Here is a 17,937-nt window from a genome sequence, read left to right on the forward strand (position 1 = left end):
ATCTCTAATTCTAGTATTTCTTATTCTGTCTCATTTTATTATGTAGAGCATTCTTCTCTCTAAGGCTCTTTGGGCCATACATAATCTGCCTTCCTGTTTTTTAGTTGTTGCTCATGTCTCAGTTCCATAGGTAAATACTGGAATAATACATATATTAAATATATTAAAGAGCTTTCTTTTGGGGCCGGCCTTATCTCCTTACAGATAATCTTTATACAACCAAAATGCTTTGTTTCCTTGTGTGATTCTTCTCATTATTTCTTTATCTTGTTTTTCCCTAAAACTAATTAATTATTATCATTGTTATTACGGGCTACTCCATGGAGTCCTCACTCATCAAGGGGAGACCCTAAACATCATGCAAGCACTATCCAGTATTTGCACAGTATTTATCATACTTTGCTTTGAACTCATTCACAGGCATGGCACCCACAACAGACTCTGCCAATCTATTCCACTCATTCACCATTTTCCAAGCAAAAAATCTAGTACTAACACCCTCTTCCTCAGTTCCCTAGTTGGCTTTGAAAAAGTTCCATGTTTTGTCTCTAGAGCAGGGTTATCAAAACTGATAAAAAATAAATAAATGTGTGTGTGGGGGGGGTAATCTTTAGCCCATCTTGGTTACAAATGCACTGCAGGTGTACTAATAACCTTTTGTGGGTGTGAACCACATGAAAAAAAAAATTACATACTCAGATGAACATGGATGATGGAGAGGATTTTCCTATATTCATCCAAGTGAATGAATATTGGAATCCATTATCTATACTATGGCCATTCTTGGGTGGTAGATCACACAAATGAATTGATCCAACAGAAGAAACCATCCTATTATGCAGAAACGAATACAAATGTAAAAGAGTATTCCTGGAATCCACTGCAGCAGTACGTTTTCTAAATTGGAATAAATATGGTTGCTTCACCTTACCTAAAATCTGGAAAGTGATCTTCTTTGAGTCCTTCCACAGAAAACAAGCAAGATCCTATCTCCATGTTCAACCGGCTAGCACTTCAGGATTCTGCCTTTTTCATTGCTCTTGTTTGACTTCCCTCTGTTATGCCTATGTGCACATGTAGCATGGATGTCTTTGTCCATGAAGATGCTTTAGTAACCAAGGTAAAGTATTCGTCTAATAATTTATTAATTAAATAAAGTTAATATTATCCATAGTAAATTATTATCCTTGTGTTATTCAGAGAAGAATCATGCTTTCTCCTCTTAACAACACATGAGTTAAAATTGGTGTCTAATCCATGTGAGATTGCTAAAAAGAGTCAGAATAAGAAATGTTAACAATTGTATATTCTATTTTCATTCTTTCCATTTGTCTCTCCTAACCTCAAAATAGTAGATTCGTGGTTATAGTTGAATTTGTCAGCTGCAAGTTCTTATTGTGGTGAGAGCTAATTTGATGGAATAAAGTTTTTTTTTTTTTTTTTTCACATCATCATTATAATGAATCTACATTGGTCTCGGATGTATTGAGTATCTTCTGTACTTTCCCATTTCTGTGTACATTTTGTTATTTTTTTATGTTATAATTTATTTTAATAATGTAAATATATCTTTCTCAAAATCAAACATTGATATAGCAAGCACTTTTGGTTTAATTTCTTATAATTCAATTTCCATTTCAGTTATTGAATAATGATGATGATAATGAAAGAAATTTTGGAAAACCTCAAGATCTTCTTATTCAGCACCTTCTAAAACCAGATTCTCCTAATAAGGTGCGTTATTTTTATTTTTTGTAAACATTAGGGATATTTTAATTTGTATAGTTGTACAAGTAAAGCCACACGTTGTTTATGTGAAACCTCCATGTGAAATGTCATTAGAAACACCTACTTGATCGTTATTTCTAAACCATTATTATTCATGACACCTCCAAGGCATCCGAAGACTCATCGCGGGAGGACACCCACTATACAACTGTCTCCACCACTACTACCAATCAACGCCATCTACCACCCACCACCACAACTAGTATTTTTTATTACACCTCCAAGGAGTCTGAAGACTCATCGCGGGAGGACACCCACTATACAACTGTCTCCACCACTACTACCAATCAACGCCATCTACCACCCACCACCACAATTAGTATTTTTTGTCTGTAAATTGTGTGTGTTCTGAACGGCCAATTTGTCTGTATGGTTGTAAACCATGTTTACAACCACACAAAACCCTGCTTTGTCTCTAATGAAGCCTAAATCTATACATTCCCTGAGATGTAACTTTTATGTTATTATACTTTAGATTGGTTTTTGTGCCAAATCAAGTATATATATATATATGAATGTCTAGTGATTACGATTCTTTTTTGATTATACCATGTTTCATTATCTACAAAAACATGAAAAAGAAACAAAGGCAGTCACTCATTTTTAGTTAATCCTCATACTTAAGGAATATATATATATATATATATATACTAGGAGGGTGCGCCCTACGGCACCCAATCCCCCGTGTTCCAGACTGGTAGGCCGGTTCTGCTCGAACTTTAAAGACTCGAAAGGGAGTTCCTTCCTACGGCATCCCCCAAGTTTCAGACTGGTGGGCCGGTTCTCCTTCAATACTGCGTCCAACCCCCCGAGTTCTGGACTGGTAGGTCGGTTCTCCTTCAATTCTGAAGACCCCAATTTTTGAAAACTCGAAAGGGGCTCCCCCTCCTATGAATGCCCCCCCACCCCGAGTTAGGGATTGGTAGCCTGGTTCTTGAATTCTGATGACTCGAATTTTGAAGACTTGATGCTCAGGGTTTCAAAATGTGACATAAAAAGGCTTATCATTTTATTTAAGTTAAGGGATATTACATCACATATTGTTCCATTGCCGAATATAGAAAATATATAAAGTTCGGCGAGTCCAAGCGTAAGCAAATACCTGGATAGTGTTACAACTGACCCAGTGTTGCACTCTCTAAAGCAGTGCTTCCCAAGCCCCCTTTGCAAAAATTAAAATATTTCACAGCCCCCCCCCCCCTCGAAAAAAAATCGTAATAGAGAGATATATATGATTATAATATTTTTTGTATTTATATTCAATACAAAACATACACAGCGAATATCGCAAAAATGAAATGAATATATTACATTTTTTGCCTCTTACCGTTTGGTTCTGAAGACGATGCGGGCCGTTCTGATAAAATATGAAATACTGTCCTTTTTTTTTTTTTTTTTTTTTTTGAGTCTGTTTCTGCTTCTGATTGTTTGCGGGAATTTTTTTTTATTTTTTATCAGCCACTTATCCATCTCGGGGTTAAATTTTTTAACGTAGAATAGATCAAATAATATCACCACTTACTGATACTGGCACACCACAGACTGATAACATGAAATTAGTGAATATTACCTAAATAAGGGAATCCCAGGACCAGGAACATTTTTCTCTTTTGTGACTTTTCTCCCTTTACAGTAATTAAGCCTAACTCGAAACAAACAGCAAAGGCAGGTTATTAAAACGTGCCTATGATTGGTGTGGTATTAACAAAAGATCGTGCAACCGAAAGATAAAAGCATAGCTGACAATTGAGTTGAAATGCTAACTCTCTTCAACCGAATTTCATATGTGAAACTGCCATAACATTCATTATATATATATATATTACTTATGCATTTTTGGAAATTATGGAGACAACTACCGTGTTTGAATAAAAACTTTAGTTTAATATTACTAAAATTTTATCAATTCGACGTTTCAACTTTTATGTCAAGGTCATCTTCTGGAGCGTACAAATATACACAAGAAACAAGCTATACTACAATCATACTGGTTCGTTAAAGACACTGACTAACCGCTACCACAATTGTTGGCCTGACCTCTGGTGGAAAAAAAAAAAAAAATTATACATCAACACTAGAGTCCTATTATTTGTGTTGTCTACTATATACATATATTAACATCATTCCAGCCAGTTGGAGTGGAATGGTTTCTAATACTAGCAGATTGGCTAGAGTCCTGACTTATGTTGAATCTTTCATATTAGGTTGGCTGAATGTGTGCCATCCAGATCCTTGGAATTTTCATACCATCTTTATTGTTGATATTTGGGTGGTTTATCAGGATTTCGCAGGATTCTTTAAATTTTCTTTCGTACCATGTTTTTGTGCGGTGTAAGGAGCAGGTGCTTTTCCAGTTGATTTGGTGTAAGGTGTTAAGTGCATGGTCTCAGAGGCCTGCTTCACCATAATGGTTATATTTAATGTGTCTAATGTGTTCTTTCTTGCGTATAGGGATTGTCCGTCCTGTTTCACCAATGTACAGTAAGTTACAGGTGCAGCGGATGCAATAGACTCCAGGATGTGCTAATGGGAGGAGAGGATCCTTAGAGGAGCTGAATATGCTTTTAAGTTTAGTGGGTGGTTTAAAGGTGGCATTGAGGTTATAATGTTGCAGGATTCTGTTGATTTTTTCTGATAACCCTTTAATGTATGGGATGGCTATGGTTTTACTGTAATCTAGATTCATTTTTGTTGTGGTTTTATAGAGTATTTTATTGACAGTATTTTTGTTATAGCCATTGTTTATGAATGTGTCACTAATGATTTTTAGTTCTTATTTCAGGGCTTGCTGGTTAGAGCAAATAGTTGTGGCTCTGTTTTTAAGGGTGTTTATGACTCCATATTTTTGTACTGGGTGGTGGTATGAATTCGCATGTATGTATTGGCCCGTGTGTGTCGGTTTTCGGTAGACCATGAAGGATAGACTGCCTGAAGGAAGACATGTAACTAGTGTGTCTAGGAACGGGAGCGAATTTTGGTTTTCGATTTCGATGGTAAATTGTATGCGTTCGTGTTGTTTGTTTAGGTGGCTGAGGAATGTATTTAGCGTTTCTCGCCCGTGCGGCCAGATCGCGAACATGTCGTCAACGTATCTGAGCCAGATTGTCGGTCGAAGTGTGGCGGAATCAAGAGCCCTTTGCTCAAAGGTTTCCATGTAGAAGTTCGCGATTGGGGAGGGGGGGGGGGGATAATGGTGAGCCCATGGCTGTACCTTCCTTTTGTAGGTAGAATTTGTTTTGCCACACGAAGTAACCGGACTTTAGTACATGGGCAAAGAGGGCTGTAATGTCGGGTGGAAATTTGTTCTGTAGTAGGAGAATTGTGTCGTTGATGGGGACATTAGTGAAAAGGGCAGAAACGTCAAAACTGACTAATAAGTCGTCTTTGTCGAGTGTTATGTTTTTGATTTTGTTTATAAAGTGTTGTGTGTTTTTTATGTAGGAGGGGGAATGACCTACCAACTCCTTGAGTGTTGCCGCTAATTTCTTGGCTAGGTGGTAATTGGGACTGTCTATTCCTTCCACTATTGGTTGAAGGGGCACATTTTGTTTGTGTATTTTCGGAACCCCATATATTCTGGGGGAGGACGGGCATAGTGGGGTTTGAGTTTTTTAACTGTGTCTGGTGGCCTCCTCAGCCACCTAAACAAACAACACGAACGCATACAATTTACCATCGAAATTGAAAACCAAAATTCGCTCCCGTTCCTAGACACACTAGTTACACGTCTTCCTTCAGGCAGTCTATCCTTCACGGTCTACCGAAAACCGACACACATGGGCCAATACATACATGCGAATTCATACCACCACCCAGCACAAAAATGTGGAGTCATAAACACCCTTAAAAACAGAGCCACAACTATTTGCTCTAACCAGCAAGCCCTGAAATAAGAATAAAAATCATTAGTGACACATTCATAAACAATGGCTATAACAAAAATACTGTCAATAAAATACTCTATAAAACCACAACAAAAACGAATCTAGATTACAGTAAAACCATAGCCATCCCATACATTAAAGGGTTATCAGAAAAAATCAACAGAATCCTACAACATTATAACCTGAATGCCACCTTTAAACCATCCACTAAACTTAAAAGCATATTCAGCTCCTCTAAGGATCCTCTCCTCCCATTAGCACATCCTGGAGTCTATTGCATCCGCTGCACCTGTAACTTACTGTACATTGGTGAAACAGGACGGACAATCCCTATACGCAAGAAAGAACACATTAGACACATTAAATATAACCATTATGGTGAAGCAGGCCTCTGAGACCATGCACTTAACACCTTACACCAAATCAACTGGAAAAGCACCTGCTCCTTACACCGCACAAAAACATGGTACGAAAGAAAATTTAAAGAATCCTGCGAAATCCTGATAAACCACCCAAATATCAACAATAAAGATGGTACGAAAATTCCAAGGATCTGGATGGCACACAATTCAGCCAACCTAATATGAAAGATTCAACATAAGTCAGGACTCTAGCCAATCTGCTAGTATTAGAAACCATTCCACTCCAACTGGCTGGAATGATGTTAATATATGTATATAGTAGACAACACAAATAATAGGACTCTAGTGTTGATGTATAATTTTTTTTTTTTTTCCCCACCAGAGGTCAGGTCAACAATTGTGGTAGCGGTTAGTCAGTGTCTTTAACGAACCAGTATGATTGTAGTATAGCTTGTTTCTTGTGTATATTTGTACACTCCAGAAGATGACCTTGACATAAAGGTCGAAACGTCGAATTGTAAAATTTTAGTAATATTAAACTAAAGTTTTTATTCAAACACGGTAGTTGTCTCCATAATTTCCAAAAATCCATTCGGATCACCGTGCAAGCCTAAAAGAAAGGATATATATTACTTAGTTTTAACACTTTTACGAATTTTAACATGTTCGGTTGAATTTTATTGCTGCCTTGGGAAATCGAACTCTCACACACATCTAATTAATAACAATAGTCTTTAGTTAGATACTGTATTTGCCCATGCAACATATGATGTGATTGGTTAATTAGTGTTTTTATCCCAGTTGTCTCTAATTGCACTATTTGTTGAGAAATATATTACACAGACTCCTCATACCTTATTCACTGACATAATAAAAGTACTTGTTTTTATTGCCTCTGCGGGAGGGCGTGTTGTTTACCACTGCAAGCGAGTTACTATCTCCCCCACATGAACTTGTTTAAGCTTTTTTTTTTCATGTGTGAAGTATATGCGAAACTTTTATTGGTAACAGAAAACTAGCTTGGATGACAGTGATAATATAAAACGAGTTTTGATATGTATATAAAGTCAGTATCAACAGTCCCTGATTACGAATACCTGATGAAAGGGACAGGAAGATTTGGAGCTTCCCTGGAGAGCATTCGATGTAAATACAGTTAACCACTGCTTTGAAATTAAACATATGAATAAGCAATATTTACTAATATTCATTAAGTGCCGAAATACGCTGTAAGCAAAGTTTGTAAACCAACACCAATGTGTGAATTTTTCCATTAAAATATAAAAAATAGCAGAAAAGAAATAATAAAAATTAAGTACGTTTGTTTTAAAATAAAAAAATCTACTTAGTCTTAAAACATTTTAAATTTGTTTTCATTATTTCACGGCCCCCCTCAACAAAACCGTATGGCCCCCAAGGGGGCCGCGGCTCACAGTTTTTTTTGAAGCGCTGCTCTAAAGGGTCAGTTGTAACACTATCCAGGTATTTGCTTACTCTTGGACTCGCCGAACTTTATATATTTACTATATTCAGCATGAAACTCTTTGAGTTTCTTATTCGGCTATGAAACAATATGGGATGTAATATCCCTTAACTTAAATTAGTTATATGTCGCCGAATTGAAACCTTTGGCTCTTCGTATAATTAATAATTTATTAGGACACCTTCTTGGCAATTCTCATAGTAGGGTATATGTAAGTTCTGTTTGCTACAAACTTGGTATTTCTAAGTCTACCTACTCACTGATGAGACCTCAATAAAGGTTGAAACCGGTCTGGGAGTGACCTTCTCTCACTCATAATGTAGAACAGTAATACAGCTCCTGGGAGCTGGGTTTCACATTATGGGGAAATATCAAGAATAGTGATCGGAGCTTGCTCCACCCTTACCATGAGTTGCCTCAGTGTTGCACTCCCTAAAGGGTCAGTTGTAACACTATCCAGGTATTTGCTTATGCTTGGACTCGCCAAACTTTATATATTTACTATATTCGGCATGAAACTCTTTGAGTTCCTTTTTCAGCTATGAAACAATATGGGATGTAATATCCCTTAACTTAAATAAGTTATGTCGCCAAATTGAAGCCTTTGGATCTTTGTATAATTAATTATCATTTTATATATATAGGGTAGATATAAACACATTGTTATGTTATTTTCCCTTGTTAATTTAATGATCTTACTACTCTCTCATACAGTTATTTCTCTTCTGGTTTCTGTGATATTTTGTCATTCAAAACCTTTTATTCAGCTATCACTCTCTTCTCCTTAAACAAGCTATGATTTTGGGCCGTTCCTACGTTTAGTCACGTGTATTTCATTCATTCATTAGAGGCATTGTCTTAGTTTGGGACAAAGCCCTCAATTTTACCTTCTGAGAGTTTCCCTGGTAAATATTGGCGAATTTCTATTATGCTGCGGCAGCCAATACAGAGGATAGATGAAACTTATCCAAGGTGACTCTCTCAGGGCATCCATTACACAGTAATGGGTGTTCTAACACCCTTAACTCTTTCTACTCACTAATTCAATTCACCTATCTCACTTGGCTTTTGCATGCAGTCGTGGCCCATAAATTCTAACTATAATCCTGTGTCCCTCCCACTAGATTCTGTAATCTTTTTATGACTGGCAATTCGAATTCATATGACAGGCAGATTTCAGGCAAATGAAATAAGACATATTTATTGAGGTCTAAGAATTATACATGAGAAATATATCAAACACATGGTTAACTTAATCACTTTCCTAGTAAAATTCAGATATCATTACTAACACAATAGGACATGAATAATAACTTGCTCCATGGAGTTACCCATTAAATGTACAAATTACTAGATTAAAATCATTAGATTTTCAATCACTCTCGAGTCACTGATCATATCTCACAATATATTACAGTTAATTCACATACAGATCCCTTCCTGGGAGACTTTCTTCAAAATAGGGACAAGTCACTGCCAAATGTGGTAATCTCTAAAGTTCTCTATCAAATGTCCACACATAAATTACATGTAGAGTCCATACATATCTCTAACTGGAAATAAGACAAACATTCTGCATTACCATTCCATGGGAATGACTTTCTGTTCTATCAGCAGCCTTGTCTAGACATCAAGGCACTTTTGTAGGCTATTGTTCTCGGGGTCACTTACAATGACTGCACGGCCTAGTCTCCCCAAGTCAATGCAATGTGTTGCTCTGGTACCGCTGGCATTCATCTGTATTATCGGTCACTCAATATTGCTTAGCTACTCTGCTATGAAGAGTTAGCTAGCCTTAACGTGCAAGCTACGGTAGACAACTCGTGACGTCTACAGCCGATCGGGAATCACCCCGGTGGTAGAGGGAGAGCCAACGTCCAAGAGCACAGGAAACAGGAACCAAAAGACCTCGAGGGAGGGGGGGGGGCAAAACCCTTTTATACCACCTCCTTTGGTGCCCTCTCTCGCTACGTTTTTACCACACGGCACTCATCTATTGCGTGTAACGTTTTTCCGAGAATGCGTTCGAGCTTAGCTTTCCATATAAATTCTTCTTTCCTTAGGCCATAAGTTATACTGGACGACTAAAACGTGACCTTTGGACCTCAGTCTACATTCAACTTACTCTCGTATACTACATAGAATAGGATATTCTAATTTAACTATAATTTTACATAAATTCCCCTTTTGACTCTGTGCAAAATAGGTTAAGTTTCATATTTCTAAATTAAACATTTCTTTAGTTCTGCTTTAAAGTTTTAATATACATTTTTATTTCCTAGCCAAAGTACAAGTTTCTCTGCCTACAATTTAAGAATTGTTAGATCCTGAATGAATTAATCTTTTATTCAAATTTTGATCATTCAGGACACAACATACATGTAACCTTCGTATAATGTGGTACTTATACAATGCGGTTTTGTTATAACACTGTCTACTAACTGTAGTAACACTTTATCTTTTCATATATGTTTCACCGCTCGACTTAAAAATCAAATTCTATCTTCGTTAAATATTTGTCTACCGTATCGCGCATGTAGTTATAAGCATTGAATTTATATTAGTGGAAATTCTCTTTAGCATGCATGCACATTTTTGTAGAGTCAGTTGTTTACTGTATAAAGTGTTTATTATTGTGCATGTAGTTATAAGTAGAGAATTTATTGTTACATTTTTGTCGTCAGGTCTGGGCCATTGTTATATCTTTTATCTTTATCCCTTTATATTATTCTTTGTGTGATTTACTTTCTTATATATACTTTGACTATTATCTGCTATCTTTAACTTCATGTATCCCTAAGTCGTCTATCTTACTTGAATATGTGATCTTATCGCTTATCTAGCCAATTTTTCAATTTTTGGCCCCCAGAAATACCTGGTCCCTGATCACTGTAAGTTATTCTTATTCACGCAAGCAAATTTATTTACTGTGACAGCCTGGGCCTTAAGGGTAGAGTTTAACTCAGCCTAAGGATAGTTATAGGGTATCAGGTGCTACTAATATCATTTACTATAATTCAGAAGCTTAAGGTTTTCTAGTTTATTTGCAGTCGTGTCCCTTTTCTCTCTTAATTGGGATATCCCCACGCACATATATGATCATAGGTTCGAAATTTTTATGAAGGGTCAGTCAGCATGGTCAGAAATGCAGGCATGAAAGGTATCAAACAATTTTAATGAATTCATTATTTAATATAATACAGGAACAAAACAATTATTAATACTAAGTTAAACTCTTATTTTCCTCTCCCTCTCTCGTTCTTAAAATAAACATTGATTTCTAAATCTTTACAATTCAATTTTCTCAACTTATTTGACATATTTAGTTTACAACTCATTAGGCCAGCTAGGCATTTATCACATTAGTATTTTCCCTCGAGTGGATCACGACAAAATATCTAATAAACTAATAGTTTTTAAAGTTCAGTCCACAGGTATAGAGTTATTCACATAAATTTCAATTCTTCATACTTCCTATTATCGCATATTTGAAACACATTCTTTTCCGTACTGTTAGTCAATTTCTCTAAAAGAGTCTAGAACATATGAAAGTACTTATCTAAACTGTTTCGGTTTCTCTCCGTCCGTCCTTTGTGAAGATTCTGGCTATCTTGATTTTACCGCTACATGGGATTCACGTGCTCTTCCTGAATTGGGCACTGTTTCTTTGCTATGAATTTACGTCAACGCTTCTTTTCATTGATGGCCTACGTTCGATCTTGCCGTGCTCTGTGGCGGTGCCATGCTGGAACTTCTCGAAGGTCAGCTCTTAAAAATAAGAACTGAACCACGATGAACACTTGTAGCATACGGTGAGAATACAGGAAACAAAGAAAACAGGGGGGGTCACTCCGTGTTGTGGGTTTTATACGCTCCCCAAGAGCGCCACCTTTCCGAGTTTGATTTTTCTTATTGTCCTGCCGATTGGTCCCCGACTGGGTGACCTCACCAATCCTCATATGGGGATTTCTAATTCCAGGAATACATGCATCATGATATTTTCTCAGATGTAACACCTGCGGGCGCTTACACTCCTTGTAGCATTAGGGCAACCTTTGCCCTATCTTGCCAAATAATTTACATTCTTTTACGTGTAGAAGGGGGTGCTTAAGGGTCAAAGCTGTATAACTGAGAGAAGACCTCCACATAGCCTTTAAAGGAATGCGGAGAACCGACCAGGGCTTCTGACCTAATGTCCAATCCTCACCTTCTCGTGGTGCACCACGTTGGGTATCTACTTGGATACTGAACGAACGAGGATGGGCTGGCAATTTGGGATTTAGCCGACCAAATTGTATTCTTAATGGTTAAACCAAAATAATAAAAAAAAATGATGGTACAACATGACAGAATTTCATTCCGGCTGGGGCGTCGCCCGGTTAAACAAGTCCCCCATTGTTTTCGCCTGGGAACCAGGGCGAACAGCGAAAAGTCAGCTACTGGAACTAATCTGAAAACAAACCCCAACTCAACATCACCAGAGTTAAAGATCGGTACTATCAACGTAAGAAGCCTGAATGGCAAAGAAATGGAGCTAGCTGAGGAATTAGATAAGTACCAGATCGACATAATAGGGGTGACTAAAACAAAAAAGACCAAAACTGATGAGATCTTTCTGAGCAATAAATACAAAATGTTATATTCAGGCAATGACAATCAAGGAAAAGAAGGAGTAGCCATAGTATTCAAAACAAAATATGAGGCTAATCTTCTTGAATGGCAGTCGGTCTCAAGTAGAGTAATGTGGCAAATATAAGAATGGGGAACTGGACAATGAAACTTATTTGTGCCTTGTGCCTATGGTCCCACAGAAGGTTCTACTGAGGTAGAAGTGGAGGAATTTTTTGAGGCTTTAGAAAAAGCAACTGACACAATAAAAAATGAAAAGTTGGTCCTTGTTGGGGATCTAAATAGCAGAGTAGGAAATGATTGTGAGACATACAAAAATATTTTGGGAAAATTTGGAGAAAAGAGCAAAGCTAATAATAACGGCAAATATCTGTTGGATTTCTGCTCAGGACATGGACTGGTTATTACTAACACCATGTTCCAACATAAAAATGTACACAAATTCACATGGAGAGAAGAGACTAGGAATAAGAAAAGTCTCATTGACTATGTTATTGTTGATAGTGATGTTTTCTCCCTGGTGCAGGACACCAGAGTGTACAGAGGATTTGAAATTGGAATTGATCACTATTTAGTCTTGAGCAGGATAAAATTGAATTTCATATTGAAAAGAATAACATGTAAGAAAGTTTTAAAGCGAATAAAAGTTGAGCAGCTCTTAGATGTGAACTGTAGACTAAAATACACAAAGATTATTGAAGAAAAAATGAAAGAGTTTGAGAACAGGAATCAAACTTTGGAGATTCAGTGGCAAACTCTGAAGAAATCATTGTTTGATTCTGCCAGAGAGGCATGTGTTGAGGTTGTCTGTAAGGATTAAAAAAAATCAGAACTCCCTGGTGGACACAGGAAGTTAAAGAGGCAGTGAAGGAAAAGAAGAAAGCATATCAAAAATTCCTGTGAAATAAGTCAGCTTGTGCTCTTAGAGAATATAGAGACAAATGCAAGTATGCTAAACACTGTGTGAAACTAGCTAAACAAAAGTCATGGGAGGACTTTGGCAAGAATATAGAAAATAAATATCAAGAAGGTTGCAAAATATTCTGGAGGTTATTGAAGAAGCTTAAGAATGGAGGAAAGAGTGCTGTAAAAGGAATTAGAGACGATAAAGGTGACATGAAAATGGGAGAAAAAGATATCCTTGAAGTATGGATTAATTACTTTGAAAAACTGCTAAATGCAACAAGCAGTGATGACAGCACAGTGGTAAAAAACACTGACTAGGCATGCAGTCAGGAATACATATCCACACTTGAAGTAGAAAAAGCCATCAAAGGCTTGAAATGTGGAAAGGCAGCAGGAGTAGATGATATTCGACCAGAAATGCTGAAGTATTGTGGTACAAGAGTCTTGCAGTGGCTTCACTGCATAGTTCAGAAAGCCTGGACAGAGGGACAAATTCCCGATGATTGGAGTAGAGTTCTCATAGTACCCATATATAAAAAGGGAAATAAAACTGCATGTGAGAATTACAGAGGTATTTCCCTACTGAGTGTTCCTGGCAAGATCTATGCAAGTATACTTGAGAAACGGTTGAGAAGAATTGTGGAAGAAAAGCTTGGTGAAGAACAAGCTTGATTCAGGCCAAATAGAGGCTGTCAGGATCAGATCTTCACTTTACGACAAATAGTCGAGAAAGCATGGGAATATAACAAAGATCTGTATTTAAGTTTTGTCGATTTGGAAAAGGCATATGACAAGGTGCCAAGAGAGAAGCTATTCAATACGCTGCAGTTATATGGTGTCAATGGGGCATTATATCAAGCAATACTTAGTCTTTATTTGAGTTGTGAGTCAGCAGTTAGAATTGAAGGAAGTACAGGAAGATGGTTTAATGTTAAATCTGGTGTGAGACAAGGACGTACATTATCCCCTCTGTTATTCATTATCTATATGGATCACATTATGAAGGAAAGTGGTATTAAACATAATATCAAAATTGGAGATGTTAATGTCAGCTCTTTGCTTTATTTATGCAGACGATGTTATACTTCTAAATAAATCTGCTACAAGTCTGCAAGATTCTCTGACTAAATTGAATAGCTGTTGTAATAGATATGGTATGAAGGTCAGCAATAAAAAAATAAAGACAATGAAAATAGGCAAAATCATTGAAAATGTCAACTGTGTTGTGAATGGAGAACCTGTGGAACAAGTAAAACATTTCAGCTATTTAGGCACGATTTTTACTGAAGATGGTAAATTAAATATAGAAATAGACAACAGAATCAGCAAAGCTGGTATGGTGGGAAGTCAATTGAATAAATTCATATGGAATAAGAGAGAAATTAATCGGAACACTAAATTAGCTGTATACAAGACAGTGTTCAAACCAGTTTTAACTTATGGATCTGAGAGCTGGGTCCGAAGTAAAACACTTGACCAAAGACTAGAGACTGCAGATATGAGAGTCCTGAGAAAGATTATAGGCGTGAACAGATGGCATGAATGGCAATATCATATTAAAAACGAGGATATTAGAAAGAACTTGACATTGTCAGCATTCAGGAATGCGTTAGCAGAGCTAATCTCAGGTGGTATGGTCACTTAAACAGAATGGGCGAGGAAAGATTAGCAAAACAAGTGTTCTCTGCCAGGTTGGCAGCAAAACGACCCAGAGGAAGACCAAGATATAGGTGGATTGATACGGTACAAAGTGCTTTAGACGATAGAAATATAAGATCTGATAATGTTGAGTCTTGACTAGTAACAGACTGATTTGGAGGAAAATTGTAGATAGGAAATTAATAATGATGTAATTTTTTTCATGTAGTACTATCATATCCTGCACACCCCTTGAGGGTACATGGCAGGAATTTGATGATGATGATGATTAAATGTAGAATATCACTCATAATTTCTCTTACAATTGCCCCTTTTTGTTGACTTGCAGTTACATTTGATATACAGATACATTAACTTCAATTCAAACTGTTCAAAATTTAATTTACAAGATGTTATTTCCTATAAAACATAGTCACACTGGGCTAAATGATATGTATGCTTATTTAATTTATGTTTACTGTTAGACTCTGGAAGGGTAACCTCATTTACAGTGAGGTAGCCCATTTCAGATTTAACAAAGGCCCGAGAAAATTTTCATTCTCAGCCCCCCCCCCCCCTTTTGTTATGACTCTTCCATTATGTCTAGGTCTCAGTTAGTATCTGAGGGGAGGGTCTTGGATCCTCTCTCCGTAATTTGCCCATTACCCCCTTTTTTTTCTGATTCCCATGGTGGGTGTCTCCCCCTGAGATTTTTGTCTAACCCTTCTCTATCTCTGGCATGTCTGGGAAGGTATTCCTCAGATATATTCTGTCCTTCCTCTTCGTTGTTCTCCTTTCCCACAAGTGAGTGATTTCTGGACCTGGTTGTACTCTTGTTTTTTCAGAGTTCTTTTCCCCCTTCTTGCCTTCTCCGTCTACCCCAGACGTTTTCCAGAGAATCGCCCAAACAGACTATCCTATCCGATCTACTTTTATACAACTTCATCCGATCTGAGTCGACAATCAAAGTTTTTCCTGTATTTCTTGTTTCCCTAATCTTGTAGGTGACCGGTGACAATTTTTCTATTATCTCATAGGGTCCATCAGCACCCTTTCCAAACTTACCTCCTCTCTTCCTTGCTGAATTCTGTTCCAATAGAACCAGATTTAGATCCTTGTATTTTCTCAATCTGTTTGCATATGTCCTGGCACGTTGAGAGCATATGTTGCTGGATTGAGCTACTAGTTCGTGTGCTAACCTGTTCTCTTGAATAAGATTGTTCAGATATTGGTCAATGTCTGAAAATCCTGTATTTGCTGTGGAGCGTCTGAAATCGCTGGGGAAAAGGGACTCAAAACCATATAGCACAACGGCAGGGGTCTCCCTGGTGGCAGTGTGGAGGGCTGTCCTGCAGGCAAAAAGGGTGTGCGCGAGGTGAGAGTCCCACTCTGAAACCTGTCCCTCTGTCAGCTTAGATAGGGTAAGTTTCGGAGTGCGGTTCATCCTCTCACACATCCCATTCCCCTGGGGATGATATGGGGTGGTAAATAGCTTCTTTATCCCCAGCAATTGACAGTGTTGTAACATCACTTCGGCGGTGAAATTTGTGCCTTGATCCGACAGGAGTGTCTGTGGTGTTCCATATCTCGAAATTATCAATTTGAACAGCTTATTCGCTACAGTGATTGCCGTCTGATCCTTCATGGCTGTGGCTTCAGGGAATCTGGAAAACATGTCAATTATGACAAGTATTTATCTATTTCCCCTTCAAGGTAGTGGGGAGTGGTCCTACTATGTCCATAGCCACAACCTGAAAGGGGCGTGAGGGGAGTGGGAAAGGTTGGAGAGGCGCTCTACCAGTGATGGGTGATTTTTGTTGACATAGATGACATGATGATATGTATGCCTCAACATCAACCCTCATCCCCCTCCATAGGTATCTGTCCGTCACCCTCTTCCAGGTTCTATGTATGCCTTGATGGCCAGCTAGGTCCGTGTCATGAAAGGTGTACAATACCCAAGGGATCATGACACTCGGAACAAGAATCTTTTCCCTCCACTTTCCGTGATGCCTTGTTTAGACAACAGAAGGCCATCCTTGTCGATGAATATGGAGTCATAGAACCTTTGACTGTGCGATAGATCCTGTCCTTCTGATAGCCTTCTGTGCACCCCCCCTCCCAAATTGTATCTGTCCTTTGGACACCAATGATTTGCTGCTTTCCCCAGACTTGTAGCTGGGAGGGGAGATCCCCCCTTTTTCTTTTCTTTTATTACCACTACAGGGTTCATCTCCTCCGTATCTATACAGCTGTTCCCTTCAGGGTTCGGGTCTAGCGACCTGGTAAATAGTCATCTACTATGTTTTCTTTGCCAGGAATATAACTGACCTCCATGTTGTATTCCTGCATCTCTAGGAACCAACGCACGATCCTCTGATTTTTATCCTTCATTGAGGAGACGAAGGATAAGGGTTTGTGATCCGATCTGAGGATAATGCGTTGTCCCAGCAATAAGTATCTGAACTTCCTAAGGCTGCACACAATTGCCAGGGCCTCGCTCTCTATATAACGGAGTACTGTTCAGACGATGACAAACTTCTACTCATAAAGGCAATCGGCCCAAAACTTTCTCCCTCAGTCTGTTCTAAAACAGCAGCGATGGTGTTGCTTGAAGCATCGGCAGCAAGAAAGAATGTCTGTCCCATCTTGGGATGAGTGAGAACTGGTGCTGAAACTAGAGCGTTATTCAAAACTCTGTGAGCTCTCTGCTGCCCTTCCTCCCATATGAATTTTACCCCCTTTTTCGTAAGCTTCACTATGGGGTCCATTAACTCAGAGCACTGTGGAATAAATTTCCTATAGAAATTCACCATTCCCAGATATCTCCTGATTTGTCTAACTGTGGAGGGAGGTTTTGCCTCCAAGACAGCACTCACTATGTGTCCAAGGTACTCAACTTCCTTTAAAAAGAATTTACATTTGGAGCACTTGAGTGACAGGCGCTTCGCTCAGTCTATGTAGACCTCTCAGTAGAATCTCCTTTTGTTTGGCTACTGTGGACAAGTAGATCAGCAGGTCGTCCTGGAAGCACAGGACTCCCTTGTCCAATACATCAGCTAGCAGAGTGTTCATGAGGCGCTAAAAACTCATGACTGAGTTCCTTGCTCCTTCGGGAAGACGGCACAGTTGGTATTTTTGCCATTTAGTGGTGAAGGCAAAATACTGTCTGTCCCGCTTCCTAAGGGGAATTTGGTACTAGCCTGAGTTTAAATCGAGCTTAGAGAACACCTTTGCTCCTTCCAGG

The 17,937-nt window shown here is 38.2% G+C and overlaps 1 protein-coding gene across 6 annotated transcripts in view; it reads left to right on the forward strand.

Moving 5' to 3' along the window:
* The window catches only part of LOC150094596 (uncharacterized), a 700,870-nt gene that overhangs the window by 440,378 nt on the left and 242,555 nt on the right, over positions 1 to 17,937 (forward strand). For all 6 annotated transcript variants that reach the window (XM_090411629.1, XM_090411628.1, XM_090411625.1 and 3 more), the window contains one exon: positions 1,642 to 1,734. In XM_090411629.1, coding sequence (XP_090267755.1) covers positions 1,642 to 1,734 — 93 coding nt within the window. The remainder of the gene's footprint in view (positions 1 to 1,641; positions 1,735 to 17,937) is intronic.

Source organism: Typopeltis vanoorti, chromosome 21 (genome assembly GCF_054136105.1).
Source record: "Typopeltis vanoorti isolate ZY-2024b chromosome 21, IOZ_Tvanoo_1.0, whole genome shotgun sequence".
NCBI lineage: Eukaryota > Metazoa > Arthropoda > Arachnida > Uropygi > Thelyphonidae > Typopeltis > Typopeltis vanoorti.